Source organism: Primulina eburnea, chromosome 6 (assembly GCF_022965805.1).
Source record: "Primulina eburnea isolate SZY01 chromosome 6, ASM2296580v1, whole genome shotgun sequence".
In the NCBI taxonomy this organism is placed as follows: domain Eukaryota; kingdom Viridiplantae; phylum Streptophyta; class Magnoliopsida; order Lamiales; family Gesneriaceae; genus Primulina; species Primulina eburnea.
Genome location: NC_133106.1, coordinates 23,940,153 through 23,959,866, shown reverse-complemented (window position 1 = coordinate 23,959,866; position 19,714 = coordinate 23,940,153). Strand labels below are relative to the sequence as shown.

General features: G+C 39.2%; 1 protein-coding gene across 3 annotated transcripts in view; it reads right to left on the bottom strand.

The window, feature by feature from the left end:
* The window catches only part of LOC140833923 (AMSH-like ubiquitin thioesterase 3), a 31,325-nt gene extending 14,705 nt beyond the window's left edge, over positions 1-16,620 (bottom strand). For all 3 annotated transcript variants that reach the window (XM_073198449.1, XM_073198447.1, XM_073198448.1), the window contains exons 1-7: positions 16,389-16,620; positions 15,939-16,003; positions 15,763-15,838; positions 15,495-15,671; positions 13,445-13,503; positions 12,508-12,613; positions 12,338-12,384 (exon numbers count right to left, since the gene is read on the bottom strand). In XM_073198449.1, coding sequence (XP_073054550.1) covers positions 12,338-12,384; positions 12,508-12,613; positions 13,445-13,503; positions 15,495-15,671; positions 15,763-15,838; positions 15,939-16,003; positions 16,389-16,490 — 632 coding nt within the window. In that variant the 5' untranslated portion in view covers positions 16,491-16,620. The remainder of the gene's footprint in view (positions 1-12,337; positions 12,385-12,507; positions 12,614-13,444; positions 13,504-15,494; positions 15,672-15,762; positions 15,839-15,938; positions 16,004-16,388) is intronic.
* Positions 16,621-19,714: the final 3,094 nt, after the last annotated feature.

Here is a 19,714-nt window from a genome sequence, read left to right as displayed (position 1 = left end):
AAACCACTTTCCAGGGGTAGGATAGTCTATGAGTGACGGTGCATGGGCGGACCTTCCTAACGGCCCATGACCAGTAGTGGTGCGTGGGTATGGGACGAGCCCATGTTGGTTCAGCTTAATGGCCCATTATCGTTACAAAAAAAGACGCCTTTTTTGTAACGACCATGGGCTATCCCGATCTTAGGCTCACTCGGGGGCCTTGTCCCATCTTGGGTTCCCACTAAGGCCTTTTCCCTCACGGGCTTTCCCATGCGTCATTACTCATAGAACTTCTCCAGCTCGGGCACTGGAACTTTTACCTTCCCAGGATTCGGACCCAAAGCCTCCTGGACATATAGGTCATGGCAAAGCAATCCTGGTACGGCCCAACTGGTACCAACACTTTAAGAATCTAGGTACTTAAGCCTGGAGGTCTTGGGTTCAAGTGTTGGGAGAGACGAAAGAAACCACTTTCCAAGGGTGGGATATTCTATGAGCGGCGGTGCATGGAACGACCCATGACCAGTAGTCGTGCGTGGGTATGGGCCGAGGCCCATGTTGGTTCAGCCTAATGGCCCATGATCGTTACAAAAAAGGCATCCAACTGGTACCAACACTTTTTTTGTAACGATCATGGGTCATTAGGCCTGAACCAACATGGGCCTCGTCCCATACCCACGCACCACTACTGGTCATAGGTCGTTAGGACTGTCCAGCATGGGCCAACTGGTACCAACACTTTAGGAATCTAGGTACTTAAGCCTGAAGGTCCAGGGTTCAAGTGTTAAGGGAGGCGAAGGAAACCACTTTCCAGGGGTGGGATATTCTACAAGTGACGGTGCATGGGCATGGGCCGAGGCCTATGCTGGACCATCATAACGACCCATGACCAGTAGTGGTACGTGGGTATGGGTCGAGGCCCATGTTGGTTCAGTCTAATGGCCCATGATCGTTACAAAAAAAGGCGTCTTGACCATGGGTTATCACGATTTTGGGCTCCCTCGATGGCCTTGTCCCATCTTGGGTTCCCATTGAGGCCTTTTCCCTCACGGGCTTTCCCGTGCGTCATTACTCATAGAACTTCTCCTGCCCAGGCATGGCACAAGGTCCCCGAGGTAGCCCAAGATCGAGATAGCCCATGGTCAAGGCGCCGGTCATTAGGCTAAACCAACATGGGTCTCGACCCATACCCAAGCATCACTACTGGTCATGAGTCGTTATAATGGCCCGGCGCCCATGCACTGTCACTCATAGAATATCTCACCCCTGGAAAGTGGTTTATTTCGCCTCCTCCAACACTTGAACCCTGGACCCCCAGGCTTAAGTACCTAAAGTCCTAAAGTGTTGGTACAAGTTGGCCCATGGTGGACCATCCTAACGACCCATGACCAGTAGTGGTGCGTGGGTATGGGACGAGGCCCATGTTGGTTCAGCCTAATGGCCCATGACCGTTACAAAATAAGTGTTGGTACCAGTTGGACGCCTTTTTTGTAACGATCATAGGCCATTAGGCTGAACCAACATGGGTCTCGGCCCTTTCCCACGCACCACTACTGGTCATGAGTCGTTAGGATGGTCCAGCATGGGCCTCGGCCCATGACCAAGCACCGTCACTCATAGAATATCCCACCCCTGGAAAGTGATTTCTTTCGCCTCTTTTAACACTTGAACCCAGGACCTCCAGGCTTAAATACCTAGATTCCTAAAGTGTTGGTACCAGTTGTATCGTACCTAGATTTTTAAAGTGTTGGTACCAGTTGTGATCATGCTTGGAGGTCCTCGGTTAAAGTGTTGGGTGAGGCTAAAGAAACCACTTTCCACGGGTGAGATATTCTATGAGTTATGGCTCCGGCCCATGCTAGACCATCCTAACGACCCATTACCAGTAGTGGTGCGTGGGTATGGGCCGAGGTCCATGTTGGTTCTGCCCAATGGCCCATGATCGTTACAAAAAAAAGCGTTTTTTTTTGTAACGACCATGGGCTATCCTGATCTTGGGCTCCCTCGGGGGCTTGTCCCATCTTGGGTTCCCACAGGGGCCTTTTTCCTCGCGGGATTTCCCATGCGTCAATACTCATAGAGCTTCTCCAGCCCAGGCACTGGAGCTTTTACCTAATCCCGATCTTGGGCTCCCTCGGGTGCCTTGTCCCATCTTGGATTCCCACTGGGGCCTTTTCCCTCCCGGGCTTTCCCATGCGTCAATACTCATAGACCTTCTCCAGCCTAGGCACTGAAGATTGTTAATGCGATCGAGATTAGAAATTTCCTTGGATTAGCAGGTTATTACCGGAAATTCGTCAAAGGTTTCTCTTCAGTAGCCGCATTAACAAAGCTAACGCAGAAGAACTCCGAATTCATCCGGAGGAGCGAAAGATGTGAGAAAAGCTTCCGGACAGTGAAAGAGAAATCGCATCCACTCCAGTGTTGGTGTTGCCTACAGAGGATAAGAATTTTAAAATCTACATTGACACATCAAAGTAAGGTCTGGGACGTGCACTCAAGCAAAATGTAAGAGTGATTGCCTATGCATCAAGACAGTCGAAACCGCATAAGCAGAACTACCCTACTCACAATCTCGAGTTGACAGCAGTGGTCTTTGTCTTGAAAATTTGAAGACATTATCTATCTGGTGACAGGTCTGACATCTTCACAGACCACCAAAGCATCAAATATTTGTCCACCCAGAAAGAATTAAATATGAGGCAAAGACGGTGGATTGAACTTTTGAAAGACTACGACTTGACTATAAGCTACCATCCGGATAAAGCAAACAAGGTGACTGATGTTTTAAGAAAGCAGAACATGAGTAAAGCGATCCTAGCTTCACTCTCTGCTCAGCCACGTCTGCGAGAAACCGTCAAGTTAAATCATGATCGAGACCAAGTGTTGACAAAGCTTAAATAACAAGTCAAAGAAGGGAAGTCTCAAGATCTTCGGATTGACGATAAAGGAGTCATATGGCTGAAATGACGTATGTGCATACCCACATCGATAACCTACGCCGAGAGGTGATAACCGAAAAGTCAAAATTCTCGATTCACCCTGCTATTACAAAAATGTACAGAGACCTCAAGAAGAATTTTTTGTAGAATGGAATGAAGAAAGATGTAACAGAATTCTTCTCTAGATGCCAAGTCTGTCGGCAGTTCAAAGCAGCACATCAACGACCTGGAGGATTACTGTAACCGTTAGAAATCCCAAAATGGAAATGAGAGCATATTTCCATTGACTTTGTGGTAGGATTACAAAAGTCAAGTCAGAGTCACAACGAAATATGGTTAATCGTACATAAACTCACAAAATCCGCGCATTTTCTGCCTGTCCGCATGAACTATAACCTGGACAAGCTGGCTACCATGTACATGGACAATATCGTACGATTACACGGAGTTCCAGCCAGTATCTTGCCTGACAGAGATCCGAGATTTGTTTCAAGCTTTTGGAAGAGCTTTCAAGAAGCTACGGAAACGGAAGTTACTTTTAGTATGCCTTAAACGTATCAAGAGAAAAAAATGTCTAGTGAGAGAATTTTTCAAATTCCTCTCTCCCTCCTTTTCCTCTTCCCATTTGGATTCCGATCTCATCAACCCAGATTCTTAAACCTCTGAGCTTCTCCTTTTCATTCTCCACCGTCGCCGGCGCCGGTCGGCGGCCGTCGGCGGGTCCACCTTCTTTTTTCCTTTTTCAAAAAATCAAAATTCCAAAATTTCGAAATACCCAGTTTTCAAAATTCGCCTTTTTTCTTCCGGTTTGAGTCGTAAGCTGGTGGGTCGTCATGTTTGCAAATAAGTTTACAAAATTCAGGGATGGTTTCGTCACTTCTCGATCCATTAATAGGGATGAGACAGTCAAGATCGATTTTAAAACGTTCACGTTGAGAACGAGCACCGACGACAGATCTATATGGTGGTCCGAAAGAACTAGAAATGCTTGCTATATGCTGGACTTTAATCGCGACGAGGCTAGGTGGATTACTCTCACCTTCAGAGAATTTATTCACTTAAATCAAGCAGCCTTGTCTTTTCGCAGATTCAGGGGTAGGAATGCGGTTTTCACGATACAGAGGTTCAACAATAAACGTGGAAGTTTTATTGAACTGTCTAAGTTCAATAAGCTGGGGAAAAAGCTCACTACTATAGTACCAAGTGGAGAAGAAGCAATCGGGTGGATTAAATTATCAAAGGCACTGGACAAGCTGATATCAGGAGATTATCACAGGCAATTCGTTCAGAAAGGAACTATTTACGGCAAAAAACATCCAATGTCGGGAATGAATCATCAGAAGAAGTGTTTGGAGGAGAGGCAAAGCAGAGAAGATCTTAACCCAGAGTCTGATGTCAATAACAAGAATCAAGTTAAGAAGAATTGGAAGGAGGCTATTATCGTTACCAGAGGCAGAGCAACTTCTTCGTGGAAGTTAATCGAAGAAGTGCTCCGGAAATCAACGACATCAAATATTAAGCTATTTCCATTTCAAGCTGACAAAGCTCTATGGTGGCCCTCGAGTGCGGAACAGTATACCTTCTACGTAAACTTAAAGAAAGGATATTTTGATTCACGAGTGTCTTTGGAATTTGAGAGATGGTCCACAGGAATTAATACATCGGACTCCGTTGAAAGCTGCTGCAATAGTTGGATATGGATACGAGGACTACCTTGGGAACTATGGTCACCTACTAATTTTAAAATTATTGGGGATCTTTGTGGGGGATTGTTGGCCATCAGCCCCGATACTCTTCATTTCAGGATGCTGGGAGCAGCGAGGATTAAGGTCAAGGGAACTGAAGGTGGTTTTATTCAAACAAAGATGAGCATACCATTGGAAGGAAGACTTACAGAGATTAGAATCCGGGTGGAAACATTCGATTCTAAAGGTTACGAAGAATATGAAAAGCAGACTTACGCTCAAGTAGTCGTAAATGGCAAGAAGATATTGGCAGGTTGGGGAAACAATAATATTTACAATACTTTAGCAAGGTTTGATGATGGGGATAATAAAAACAACATGGGGAACACAAAATTCGAGGTCCTACATTTACAAGAAAAGATTGATGCGGCACCAACAAAGGTACGTGGGCCGGAGAGCAGGAGGGGCATTTCAGAAGCAAATCAGAAGGAAAATTCTCCACAAGAATCACAAAAAACATCCACGAGGATATCCGAATCAATGAAGGCAGGAAAGGTGCTGAAAATTCTAAGGAACATAGATCCTAAAGATGTAACCAAGTTTAAAAGCTCTTCTATTGGATCCATGGAAAGCAAAAACTCTGAGAATTGTGACAAGCGGCCGGGTATCGGTTTCAACAACAACAAACCTCAGCAGTTCTGGAAAACTTATCGCCGAAGAAGCCATCCAGAAGAGGTTGAGAGATCTGAGTCACAGATAGTACCAGAAAGTGTTACTCAAAATATTCATGCAAGTACCTGTGCAGCAAAGAAGAAGCGAATGAGAAGGAAGACTTGGAGGACATTGAGTTTGATAATTCACACGATGATTTGCTAGAAGGAGAGTTTGATTCTATCGACTCAGAAAGTGTGGGATATTTCAGTTCAGAAGAACCTGAACAGGTTGAAGATGATGCTGCTGATTTGGAGGTTTTGTTCTCAACTCCAACGCATACAAAGAGCAATTTAAACGATGATCCACGAGAAAATATGAAACCTGAAATGGGACAGATACTTAACGGTAATCAATCTTCCTTTCCATATCATTACGTATCGTTAAATGCAATTCTATCATCTCCTTCCATTTCTTTGGGTAAGTCTAGTGGTCTTATAGGGAGTGGGGTAGGTAATGTTGATGAAAAGTCTAGTAATACCAGAGATACACAAACACCGAAGGAGGGGGAGGTTAAGGACTTTCTACAACAACAAGGGGCAGGGGTTGGGATAGATGAAAATGTAGGAGAAAGAGAAATGCAGCAGAAGGGTCGTTTGAAGAGGGAAATGTATAGACTTCAATGCGGAATTAGTTATGAAAGAGGTTCCACTTCGAAGGGTCCAAATTGTTTTAGATGAAGATTTGCGCTTGGAATATCAGAGGATGGGGGGCGGTTAGGAGAAGACAACTAATACGGAAGTAATTCAAAAGGAAAGACCGGACATTGTGATTCTTTTGGAAACAAAACGTGAAAAGATAGATACTAAATTTGTGGCAAGTGTTTGGAAATCAAGATTTGTCGATTGGGTTTGTTTGCCATCGGCGGGTAGATCGGGGGGAGTTCTTGTCATGTGGGATCCAAGAATAGTCAAAGTCCTCAGCAATCTGATTGGGGAGTTTTCGGTTTCGATCGAGATTTCTAATTCCAATGACATAAGTTGGTGGTTTTCCGCTATTTACGGGCCTGTTAAGCCAAGGTCCAGAGAATTGTTTTGGGATGAAATAGCGGGCTTGAGAGTAATATGTGGTGAATGTTGGTGTCTAGGAGGAGATTTCAATGTGGTGAGGAATTTGGGAGAAAAACTAAACAGTAATTCGATGACTACAAGCATGTCCTGCTTTGATGCTTTGATAAACGAGTTGGAGCTTTTTGATCCACCATTGCTAAATGCAAAATTCACGTGGTCAAATTTTAGAGTAATCCCAATCTGCAGTCGGTTGGACAGATTTTTATTTACAGACGGATGGAGGAAGTTATTTCCAAATTACAGACAAACGGTGCTCCCAAGACTCACATCGGATCATTGCCCAGTCTTGCTAGATACAACTAAGCTGAGATGGGGACCAGCACCATTTAGATTTGAAAATGCATGGCTTGCGCATCGAAAATTCAAAGATTTAGTAAGGATTTGGTGGAACAAAGAGGGTGCTCAGGGGTGGGATGGCTACAGATTCATGCAGAAGCTGAAAATAGTCAAAAGAGAGGTAACAGAATGGAATAAGGCAGTTTTCGGAGATGTAAGGGTTAGAATACATGAATTGAGCAACAGAATCAAGGAACTGGAGGATCTTGAATCGGCTGGTCTTTGGACAGAGGCATTGAATGATGAGAGAAGAGTGGTAAAATGTGAACTGGAACAAGCAACATTCACAAATTTCCAGATTCGAAGCCAAAAAGCGAAAATTAATTGGTTACAACAAGGGGACCAAAACACAAAATTTTTCCATGCTATATTAAATAATCGAAGGAACAAAGCGTTGATTGAAAGTGTGGAAGCGGATGATGGCAGATGTATCACCGAAGAAAAAGAAATTGAGCTTGAAATTATAAATTTCTACAAGAAATTGTTCTCGAAGGAAGATAGGGAAAGGGGAAGATCAGGAGAGACGGGGATGGGTTTAGAAGGCATGGATTGGGCACCGATCGACAGAGATGAGGCAGAGATACTGGAAAAACAGTTTGACGAGGAAGAAATTAAAAAGGCAGTGTTTGAATGTGATGGAACAAAAGCCCCAGGTCCGGATGGATTCACCTTGGCATTTTTCCAACAAAATTGGGATACACTTTGGGAGGATGTGTCAAAGGTGTTCACGGAATTTTATGAATCTGGGATCGTGAATGGAATCACTAATGAGACTTACATATGTCTCATTCCTAAGAAGCAAGATGCGCGAAAGATTAAGGATTTCCGACCTATTAGCTTGGTCACAAGCTTGTATAAAATTCTGTCCAAGGCAGAGTTAATAGATTGAGAAGGGTTTTGAATAACACCATAGCCGAAAACCAATGTGCATTTATCAAAGGACGACAGATACTTGATTGTTGTCTTATCGCGAATGAGATGGTGGAAGAATATCGTCAAAAGCGGAAAAAGGGATGGGTGCTTAAGGTTGATCTAGAAAAAGCATATGACAATGTCGACTGGCAATTTTTAGAGTTGGCATTACTTAAAAAGGGATTCGGGGAGAGATGGAGGAGGTGGATTAGGGGATGTGTATCTACGGTCTCTTTCTCGATATTTTGTCAATGGGAGAACTTGTGGGAAAATTAAAGGGGAAAGAGGGCTACGACAAGGGGATCCACTATCACCATTTCTTTTCAATATTGTTGTAGATGTGTTGGGAAGAATGGTGGATAAGGCAAGGGAAGCTAATGAGTTTAAGGGGTTCGAAATTGGAAAGGATAAGCTGCAAATCTCACACTTACAGTTCGCAGATGATGTTCTTTTCTTCGCAAGCTCACAGCTGGACTTGATGGTCATTGTAAACATTCTCAAAAGTTTTTCAATTAAATCTGGACTGAAGATAAATATGGGAAAGAGTGTTGTGCTCGGATTGAATTACCCGGATGAGGAAGTGGATGAGATGGCTGCTACTTTTGGGGGATTAAAAGGGTCTTGGCCGATCAGGTATTTAGGCTTACCGTTGGGAGGGAATCCTTCAAAGATGGAGTTTTGGGATCCTGTTATCTCAAAAATGTCGAAGAAATTGGCCAGCTGGAAGAAAGCCTATCTTTCTAGAGGTGGGCGTCTCATTTTGATTAAGTCCGTCCTTTGCGCCTTGCCATCTTATTTTATGTCCCTATTCAAAGTACCGAAAAATGTGGCAGCAAAATTGGAAAAGTTAATGAGGAATTTTTTGTGGGATGGTGACGAAGGCGATAAACATTGTCATGTGGTAGGTTGGAAACAGGTGTGTAAACCAAAGGAAAAAGAAGGTTTGGGATTGGGGAATATCAGTCTCAGAAACAAGGCACTACTAGGAAAGTGGTGGTGGAGATGTTCGATAGAGAGGGGAACGTTGTGGACAAAGATTATCAAAAGCAAGTACGGTTTGCATGAAAATGGGTGGGATCTGGGGTTGGCGGAGAATACGACATTCAAAAGTCCGTGGAAGTGTATCTCTCGGTCTTACGAGTCTTTTCACCAACTAATTAGAGGGGTGCCAAATCAGGGTAATCGCATTAGATTTTGGGAGGATAAATGGGAGGGAGGGGAGTCATTTATGGTCAGATTTCCTTTATTATTTCGTATTTCTATCACAAATAATAAAACGATCAGTCATTTCTTTCAGGTCTTTAATACGGGGGGTTCTTCTACATTGATTTGGGATATTAGGTTTAGGAGAGATTTAAACGACGAGGAGTTAAGAGAGTTCGTCATTCTGTTAGGAGTCTTACAAGGAGTTAGATTGAATTTAGGTTTGGGGGATTCTAGAGTTTGGTTGGGGGATTCGTCGGGGGTGTTCTCTGTCAAGTCTTTTTACCGCTCTTTCTTCAACAATTCCGAATTTCCACATTTCAATCACTTCAAATATATCTGGAAAGTAAATGTACCACAAAAGGTTAAGATTTTCTCGTGGATCGTCGCTTTGGGGAAGCTGCCGACATGTGACATGGTACAAAAAAGATGGAGGAGTTGTGCTCTACGGCCTCAATGGTGCAGCTTATGTCGACAGGAGGAAGAAAACCAGGACCACATCCTAATACATTGCTCTTTCGCTCGGTGTATATGGATCAAAGTTCAAAGAGAAATGGGAGTTCAATGGGCATTTCCGAACCAGGCTAAAGATCTATTAGATGCTGACTCCGAATGCCCACTGCCAGCATCACTGAAGGAATTCTGGCAGATCATTATTCATGGGGTTTTTTGGTCCTTATGGTTGGAAAGAAATAGAAGAATATTTGAAGATGAACAAGAGTCGGTCGATCATGTATGGGACAAAGTAAAATTCAGAATTGCAATATGGACGACGAGCTTGCAAAAATTCAGTCATTTATGTGTAACAGATGTAGTTAGAGATTGGAAGTTTGTTAGGTCGGGTCATTAGTTTTGAAGGTCTTACAGTTTAGAATATGAAGATGATGGAGTTAGTTCAAAGCGGATTTCTTATCCGCGATCAATTGTAAACCAAAACATTATTAATATATAATATTCTAGTTTTCTATCAAAAAAAAAAAGTATGCCTTATCACCCACAAACTGATGGCCAAACTGAGAGAACAACCCAAACCATAGAAAATATGCTGAGGGCTTGTGCCCTAGACTTCGGTAGTTATTGGAGTGAAGATTTACCCTTGATAGAGTTTTATTACAATGACAATTATCAATGCAGCATCGAAATGGCTACATATAAAGCTTTGTACAGACGAAAATGTCAATCACCACTGTAATGGGACGAAGTATGGGAGAAAGTCATAACTGGACCAGAACTACTCCAAGCGACAGTGGACAAAGTCGCCTTCATCAAAGACAGACTCAAGGCCACACAAGACCGGTAAAAGAGTCATGTCGATCTTAAAAGGAGAATAGTGGAATTCACAGTTGGTGAAAACGCTTATATAAGGGTCTCACCACTGAAAGGAGACGTTCGATTCAGTAAAACAGGAACTAAATCCTCGGTACGTAGAACCATTTGAAAGTCTGGAGAGAGTGCTAACATTGGCTTACAGACTAGCATTGCCATCAGATATGTCAAAGATTCACAATGTCTTCCACGTGTCCCAGCTAAGCAAATACATCCCGAACACAAGCCATGTTCTAGAAATTGAACCGCTCATGATCAAAGATAACCTGAGAGAAAAATTGAAATATGAAGAGGTCTCTATTAGAATTGTGGACACCAAGGACCAAGGGCTGAGACGATGTACCATTCCCTACATCAAGATGTAATTGTCTAACCACATAAAACGAAAACATACTTGGGAGTTTAAAGAGAAAATGTGTAAGCAATATCCCTACTTTTTTTAAGATCAAGCCAACTCATGTTTCGAGGACGAAACATCTAATAAAGAGGGATGGATGTGAGAACCACAATTTGTGAGAATATAATTATTTATTTAATTATAGAGATGCATAAGATTGTATTTTCGGAATTTGGTATTATAGTAAGTAATAATATATTTGAAAATTTTAAATAATGCATGGTATTCAAAATTTTCTAGCCAATAAATATATTAAATTCGAAAATCCAGTGCAATATATTGAAAGATTTTGAAATGTAAGGCTAGAGTACAATCAAATTTGGAAGAAATAATACATGCAGAGTAACTTTTGCCCAATGAAGAAGCTAATAAATTCAATGCAATCTAGATACGTTATGAATCTGCACAAGAAAGCAGTCCATGTTCAACCACCCAAGCCAATATATTTTCGAAATTCATACAAACTTGGTACACAAGTTCTTCGAAAATATGGTAATGCAACGGTTATGGAAGAAATATCCTTGCAATCTCTAACTATGGAAGAAATATCAAATAAATGATGGTAAGATTTTTATCTTACCACCTATAAATACCCCACCTCATTCTCGAAAATTACACTTTAAAATTCACTATATGTTTCAAAAATTCTCCCCAAAGTGTTGCCAAATTTCGAGTCAAAATTCTGCAATTATCGAAGTGTTGCCCAGACATTGTCCGAGCACCTGCAGTGGTTCTTCGAGAATTTAGAACCAAGCCATCCATCTTCACGTTTTTTATTAATTTTGAGGTAAGCAAGCAGTTTATGTTTTAAAATAATTTATATACGAATTTTTACAGCTTGTTTTTGAAAGTTTTAGTCGAGCATTATTCTTCATCTTCCGCTTCTTGTGATACAATGCCAATGTTGTAGCACTGTGAAGATTCACCAAGACATGAGTGAGAATCCCAACATACGATAAGTTTATGGCGCCATTAAACGGTGGGATTGTAACCATTATATCGCCTCAACCCCTTGGTGTAGTAAAAACTAGGGACTGATATCAGTAAACCATAGATAGTAGATGAATCTCAGTGCTTATGTCAATGTTATGCTTACGTTTATGCTTATGATATATGTTAAACGAAATATGTTATGCATCATATGCTGTTTTCGAAGATCGTGAGTATTTGTTATGTAAGTGCTCGAACGGCTCCCGTTTACCGAGTGATGACCATATCACTCACCCATTACTCTATCGTTCCCAGATAAGTCAGAAGAGGAAATCGAGAAGATGAACAAGACCAATTTTGGGCTGGTAATAATATAAATCAAGAAGTTTGTTTTAGTTTGCGCTTATTTAAGTTTTTAATTCAAGTTATAAAAGCTTCCGCGGATTTTTATCGTTTTCAAAATTTATGTTGTAAAGACGATTCTATTTTATGGTATTTATAAAATAAACTAGTTTTAATTTCTACTGTACTATGAGACTTGTTGTTTGACAATCATGTGATTGTTTAACAAAGCCGGATGTTTACCTTCGGTATCGGACGTGACATTTAAAAGCAATTAACTAGAAGTACATACGTGCATCTGTCTGTATTATACATGTGAACAACTATCAATCACCAGTGATGTGTCACAACATTATCATTGTAAATTTGGAGGCCGGGATAGACACTATTCATTTTACCAACAGAACCTTCCGCTCACCCCACCCACTCCCAGAAATGGGAAAGAGAGAGAAATAAAACAAGGAAACAAAGTTGGCAAATATTCAGTCAAGATAGAATCTGTACCTTGATATTTCACTTGAATCCACGATCATATTGGTTGGATAGTTAACCTAGGTAAGGAAAATTCATTAAACAATTAAGTTGAGCTGAACACCAAATTAGTGAAGAATAAAATTATTGTTTTTAAATGGGAAAACCAAGCAAATGGACACAATAAAATTTACTCCGACCACCTTAATCTGTGCCGCTGGCACCATCCATTGACCACGAAGACCATTTGGTCCCAAAAGCGAATGCCTAGACAATGTTTCCTGCTTTGGAAGAGGTAAACCGAGAGACCTGCAAATTTAGCAACTATATCAGTTTCCGCAGCTTTCCATAACTGAAAAAGCAGTTTGATACAATTTTTTTCTCTCATATGTTATTTGCCCAGATGAAACTTGGTAATTAGATCATAGAAGATCAGGAGAAAGATATGCAAAAGCAGGTATCTAAAAAATATGACATCGCGGTAGATTTAGGAATGTAGCTGCATAGCAAATGCCAGCTCCACTTAGAAAAGTAAGACAATATCACAAAAAAACAAAACAATGGCGTCTAAAGGTACTATACACATGTCTGCCGACAAGAAAGCTAGATACCACGTATGAGAGAAACAAATACGTAAAGTCTAAACTTGTGCACGGCAACAAGCAGAAACTGTTTACAGATATATAACTCACACAATTGCTTCAAGCTCCCTAAAAACAGAACCATACTCTGATAATGCAATTTCTTACACGATTTTTCAATGAGTAATCACAGCATTATGTGTTTCTTTAAAAGGTACTAGCGAGAGCTATTGATTGCCGTGTTGAATACCCAAAATATAATCACGTTTCAGTTATGATAATGAATTAAGTAGAACTGGCTTAAATGCAGCAAGAAGATTTCAATAATTAATAATAGCAGAACTGCAAATGCCAGAGAAGAATGCTGAACACTCAGGTAAAAATGAAGCAATATTCTAGTTAACTGAATCATGGATCATTGATGAAAAACCACAAAAACTTATAGCTCGTTATATGGGAGAAATATCAAACAGCACTGCATATTTTTGTTGCAAACAACTACAACACAGCATAACATATCTTAAGATAATGCCATGAATATTTTCAAGAACCGACTCACAGTTTCTGGAGTTGCGAGTCAATCGAATTTGATGATGAGACTCCGGTGTACATGTTATTCTGCTTCATTGAAGATGAAGGTGCGGAGATGACCGGCAAAATATGAAGAAAAAAAATTACACAAGAACAAGGAAACACGATTATATACTAAATCATTATACCAAAACAAATGAACATATGATTAAATGGAACAAGTTAAATACTTTCCCATTCATAATATTAGTTTCTAGATTTTTTAAGTTATTCAAATGCATTAGAATCGGATCTTTATCAGTATTTTATTTATTTTAGGACTCTTTACCCTAATTGGCTTAGGACTATTACTTTAATTTTATAAGAACTATTATTATTCTAATTGCATTAGGACTAGAATTAGCACTATATTTAAGCATTTTGAATTCAGAAAAGGGAATTCAACCATTAAATATTTTTCCAGAATAATATTAGTTTATTTCAATTTTTTTTTTATAAGAAACTAATATATTGATAAATTGAAGATAAAGATTACATATAGTGGTGGACAAGCGATCCACAAAGGAGACTAGGAATTCGAAATGAGCCTAGTCTTAATAAAATCAGTAAATCAACACTTAATAAAACACCAATCCCTAACAAGATCTGATATTAACAAATGTTTAAACGCCGGAGTCGCTACTGTCCATCTTGCCACCCTGATCCTAACCGTTTCCCAAAGATTTTCTGAACTCTCTTCAATGCTGTTGAATATTCTGTTGTTGCGTTCCAGCCATATTGACCAAAATGAGCAATGAATAATGATGCTCCAGAAATGTTTTAGGCCCTTTCCTTTCAGGGAGCTATGTTCCATAAGGTACATATCTCTTGAGTATAGAGGAAAGGTCCATTCAAATCCCAAGTGTTGCATGACCTTGATCCATATACATCTCGAGTAGGAGCAGTGAATCAATATGTGATCCTGATTTTCGTCATGTTTTTTGCACAATACACACCACTGAGGACTTAAGGCGTTGTTTGGATTCCTTATCTGCACTCTGTCGTTCGTCTGCAATTTTCCCAACGCAACTATCCACGAGAACACTTTCACCTAATGTGGGATTGGCACTTTCCAAATAAGAGCAATGAATGGGAAAGTTGAAATGGGATTATTGTTGAAAAAAGAGGAATACAAAGAGTTGACAGAGAAAAGACCCGAAGAATCCCCTAACCAAACCCTGAAGTCCCTAACCCCCACACTCAAAGTAACTGAATGCAACACCCCAGATAGAGATGTGAATTCTACCAATTCAGCATCATTCAACCCTCTTCTAAAACGAACTTCCCACTGAAGTGAGTTTGCTAATCGTTTCGTTTGAAACACCGTTTGCACTCCACTAGAAGGAAGGAGAAAAATCGATAAATAAGCCAGAGCACACTTGCTATAGACCAGTAGACCAAAAACCAAACATAGATCAAACTAACGCAATAATCTCCTTCCACTTTGCAAGTAATGCTTTATACCTAAAATAAAAGTTGCAGGCAGAAAGAAAACTTATAACCAAAATGTTAATCTGAATACATCTTATTTAGTTACTTCATTTCCTCCAATACATTTCTACTTTACCAAAAAGCTGTTCCTTCTTAAATACATTTTCACTAAAATCCTGACCACAAGAATTTAATTTTATATTATATTTAACAAACCTTAAGCAGGAAAAAACAACAAATCCCATTCATATGAGGTACTAAAAACGAAAGATGCAAATATTTTGTTTCCAATTTCCATCCACTGCGTAATTTATTAAACAACTTTACATTTTATTTCTTGTACAGAAATAGTATTTTTGACGCATATGGCACCAGTTGTTCGGAAGTTAGTTTTTTTTTATTCTAGTCAAATACCCAAATAAAGTTAAATTACTGGAACCATTCTTAAATAAATGAAAAGAAATACGGCAAAAAAATTTGAGTTTATACTTCAAATCAACATCTTTGTACTTAGTTTCTTTTTCTACTTTCTCTCAAAGTGCAAACCAAAAGGATAATAATATGCACCTTGTTGGCATGGAAAAGGACAAGAAAATCATATTTAATACCTGTACATTACTGTAGCTTAAGGAAGCTTTATTATTCACAGAAAATGCATATGAAATTTTGTTTGGTCCATCAGTTTGATTCATTTGAGTTGTGGTATTAACTTCATCAAGTTCATCTAACCATTGCCGCACCTGTGGCTTTAGTTGTTCTAGCTCATCTAGAACATCAAACAATTTCTGCAACACCACAAAGAAATTCAACTGCTATCTCCAAGAGTCAACTGAACCAATGGTTTTCAGGTGAAACCTATTAGGACATTATACCTACCTTCTTATAAAAAGTTCTTTCTTTCAGACATAATGCCTGGTAATCACGATGGTAAGGTATAGTTTCAGACACCAAACTGTTCAAATTGAAAGCATCAACTCATAGCATTACAAACTAGAGAGATGTTCATAAATATAAGAAACAAACAAAAACACAAACAAACATTGCCGCCTTACCTCGAGTATCTGAGCAGTATCACATACAAGTCAATTAAAATTTTCTCTTCCCTATAAATATTCGCCTGCACAAAAAGCAAATTAATTAATCTTCCAAACAAGTTTGTCTTCACGCATCAACTGGTACGCGGAATGCCAAAACCCTTGACAAGGCTAAAAAATACCAACCACAATTAATCAATATAGAACTTTCGGCAAACAAAAAACAGATTTGGAAACAAAGGACCAAAAAATTAAAAATATTGTACTCTTAAACGAAGATACAAAAAGCAAATGCATAAACACATAATTCCAACAGAAATCACACACAAAACGATAAAACCAACGGCACGATCCGATCCATTTGGTACCATGGACGTAATTCTTTACTAGCATCTATCATAAGAAAAAAGGATGTAAAATCCGTTCTTTTTAACCGAAACACGTAGAAGGCTAATCGTATTTTGGTACCTGTTTGAGCAGAGTATCCGCGATGCGATAGTAATTGCGAAGAGAGATCCGATTGTCCACACCGATTTTACTCGTCATAACATTAAACGCCGCTCGCCTCATTTTCGCGGGTAGAAGCTGGGGATCCTCCCGTCGGGAATTGATTCTCCGACAAGCGGAAGAAGGGAGTTCGAAACAAAAATTCACAGAGCTTGCTTAGGACTTGAGGCCAAAGGGGCCGCGGTTAACGAAAGTGATGGGAAATCTAGAGAAAAGGGACTAAATCGTGATTTATTTAAAAAAAAAAAGATTCACAGCTCAATTTACGAAAATTTCCTTTTGTATAAGTGTAAATTAACTATTAATTTAAATTTTTAATATTAAATTCATTTAGTCGACTCTAGATTAAATTTTTCTTTCGAAAAAAAAAATGGTCGACCGAAGCGTTTCTGAACTTTACGTAGGTCGACCGAAGCTTGGTCGACCCAACATTCTGGTTTGGTCGACCCAAAAATAAGACAAATAGTTGGTCGACCCATATTAGAGACGGTTTTCTAATCTAAGCCGTCGCTATTTCAAATTTTGCGACAGTTTTATTAAACCGTCGCTAAAATCAGATCTGCGACAGTTTTATAACCGTCGCATTTGGCGATATTTTAAGATAAACCGTCGCTAATTAAAAACGATTAACTCATAACCTGTCGCAAATAGATTGTGTAGACCAATATTCTGCTTGGTCGACCCAAACATTTTGGGTAGACAAAACGATCCAGCAAAATGTTGGGTTGACCAAAGCTTGGTTTACTCAGAGAATGTTGCTTGGTCGACCCAACATTCTGGTTTGGTCGACCCAAAAATGAGGCAAATATTTGGTCGACCCAAATTAGCAAAACCGTCGCTATTTCAATATTGGCGACGGTTTTATTAAACCGTTGTGAAACTTCATATTGCGACGGTTAACTCATAACCGTCGCAAATAGATTGTGTAGACCAAATTTCTGCTTGGTCGACTCAAAAATTTTGGGTAGACCAAGCTCACCAAGCTCGATCCAGCAAAATGTTGGGTCGACCAAGCAAAGGTTGCTTTTGTGTCAACTCTTTTTCTGACACATGAATCCATAGATTTGACAAATATGACCAACCATAATTTTACAAGTATGTTCCATAATGTTACATGTTATGACATATGAGTCACAATTTCACAATTATGTTATATGTTTTGACATATGAATCACAATTTCACAACTATGTTATATGTTTTCACATATGAATCAGAATTTCACAACTATGTTACATGTTTTAATATATGAATCATAATTTCACAATTATGTTATATGTTTTAACATAATTTCACAATTATGTTATATGTTTTTTAACTTATGAATCATAATTTCACAACTATGTTACATGTTTTTACATATGGATCATGATTTCACAATTATGTTATATGTTTTTTAACATATGAATCATAATTACACAATTTTGACCAATGTTGCTCGACAATCGTAGATGTTTAATCCATTAATTGATTAATATATGAATCACATAATTTCACATGTATGTTTTATAATGTTACATGTTTTGACATATGAATCACAATTTCACAAGTATGTTACATATTTTAACATATGAATCACAATTATGTTATGTAACGTACCGTACTTTTACCATTCAAAATTTGCGGAAAAATTAAAAATTTTCTTAAACATAAAATCCATACGATTGTCACTCATCATTCATCATAATAATATTTGAAATCAACATCACCAACTAAAATTTTCTAACAACATACTTATTCAAAACGTCTCACAACCAACATAAAATCAGAGTATTTTAAACTTTTCATAAAAACATAAACTTAGTGGTCATCGGGTTTAGCCTTCCGCTCAGTCCAAGCCTGCCCCTTGGTCGCCACCTCCTGTCTCCTCCTCAACATACTCACCTGCATCGATCAAGTCTAGTGAGTCTAAAGACTCAACACGTATAAACTGGGAATAACGAGTACTACATAATAAAATCGCATGCATCTTTAAAATATAATATACATAACTCGAAACTTGAACTTGCATACTAAACTTGAGCATACGTACTTCATAATTTTCGCAGAGGATGTTTCAAAGCAAGTGACCCATAACATAATAATTGCCTGATCAGACATATCACAGTACTGGGCTGACAGGGACGTATCCACTGCCACATACATAAGATCTCCGTTCATAATTTAACGGGCTGGTTGGTCACCGTTCATAATTTAACGCTTTCCAACCTCGATCTAACCCGTTCATAATTTAACGGGTGGATTAGCCCCCGTTCATAATTTAACGCTTTCCAATCCTAACATAATTTGGTCACAAGACATTTAGCATACCTCAAATTTAAAATATTTTCTTTTTTTTTTGCACGTCAACACATACTTACTTGGTATTGAGGGATTCGTTGGATTTCGCTTGGGTCACTGCTGCACATACTAACATGAGTTCAAACACTTATCTTTTATAGCTTAGACGTAGGTATTCGAGCTCACCACCGCATTAAATAAATAACTTATGACATTCTAGATCACTCGAGACTTGATCTCGTTTAATAATCGTACTAAACCATGATATGGAATCCCAAAACAAATCATATGTTTTATATTCATAACCACAAAATATATCTTATATTTTATAGTCATAACCATAAAACACATCCTATATTTTATATAAAAAAATAAAAAAATTATTTTTTTATTTTTTATTTTTTTAAAGGGGGTATAGGGGTCCGGGTAGGGGTTCGGGTAGGCTCGAGAAAATCGAATTTTGAAGGAAAAATGGACACGGACTCCGTGTCGTGGTCCAGGAAAGGGTCCGTGTCGCCTCTGGACATGAAAATTCACGAAAATTCACTAACTTAATGATTCAATCTTCCAATGCAAGCATAAGGAACATGAACCAAAACATCAAGACTCATCCTAGGATGTATTACATTGATTCAAACCCGTACAAACATCCCAAACGTCCCCAGACAACACCAAGTAACTTCAATACAACAATAACCCGTAATTCTATATCGTTTCTCTTCCTACGACTTCTATTACATCCCAAACCAATCCTGACCCAAACGAACCACCAAATAACACCTAAAAACATCCCATAACATATCTAAATGCAGTAGCACAAGCCCGGCGATGCCCAACGAGGCCTGCAACTCAAAAACTTCAAAACATGATGAACATCATTTTCATTATATCGTAGGTTTGAGCAGTCACACAAAAACAACCATAACTCACTCGTTTCTTGTCCGAAAATTACGAATTTTATATCAAATCGAAGTTATCGAAAAGATCTACGTTTTATTTGTTGAAAATA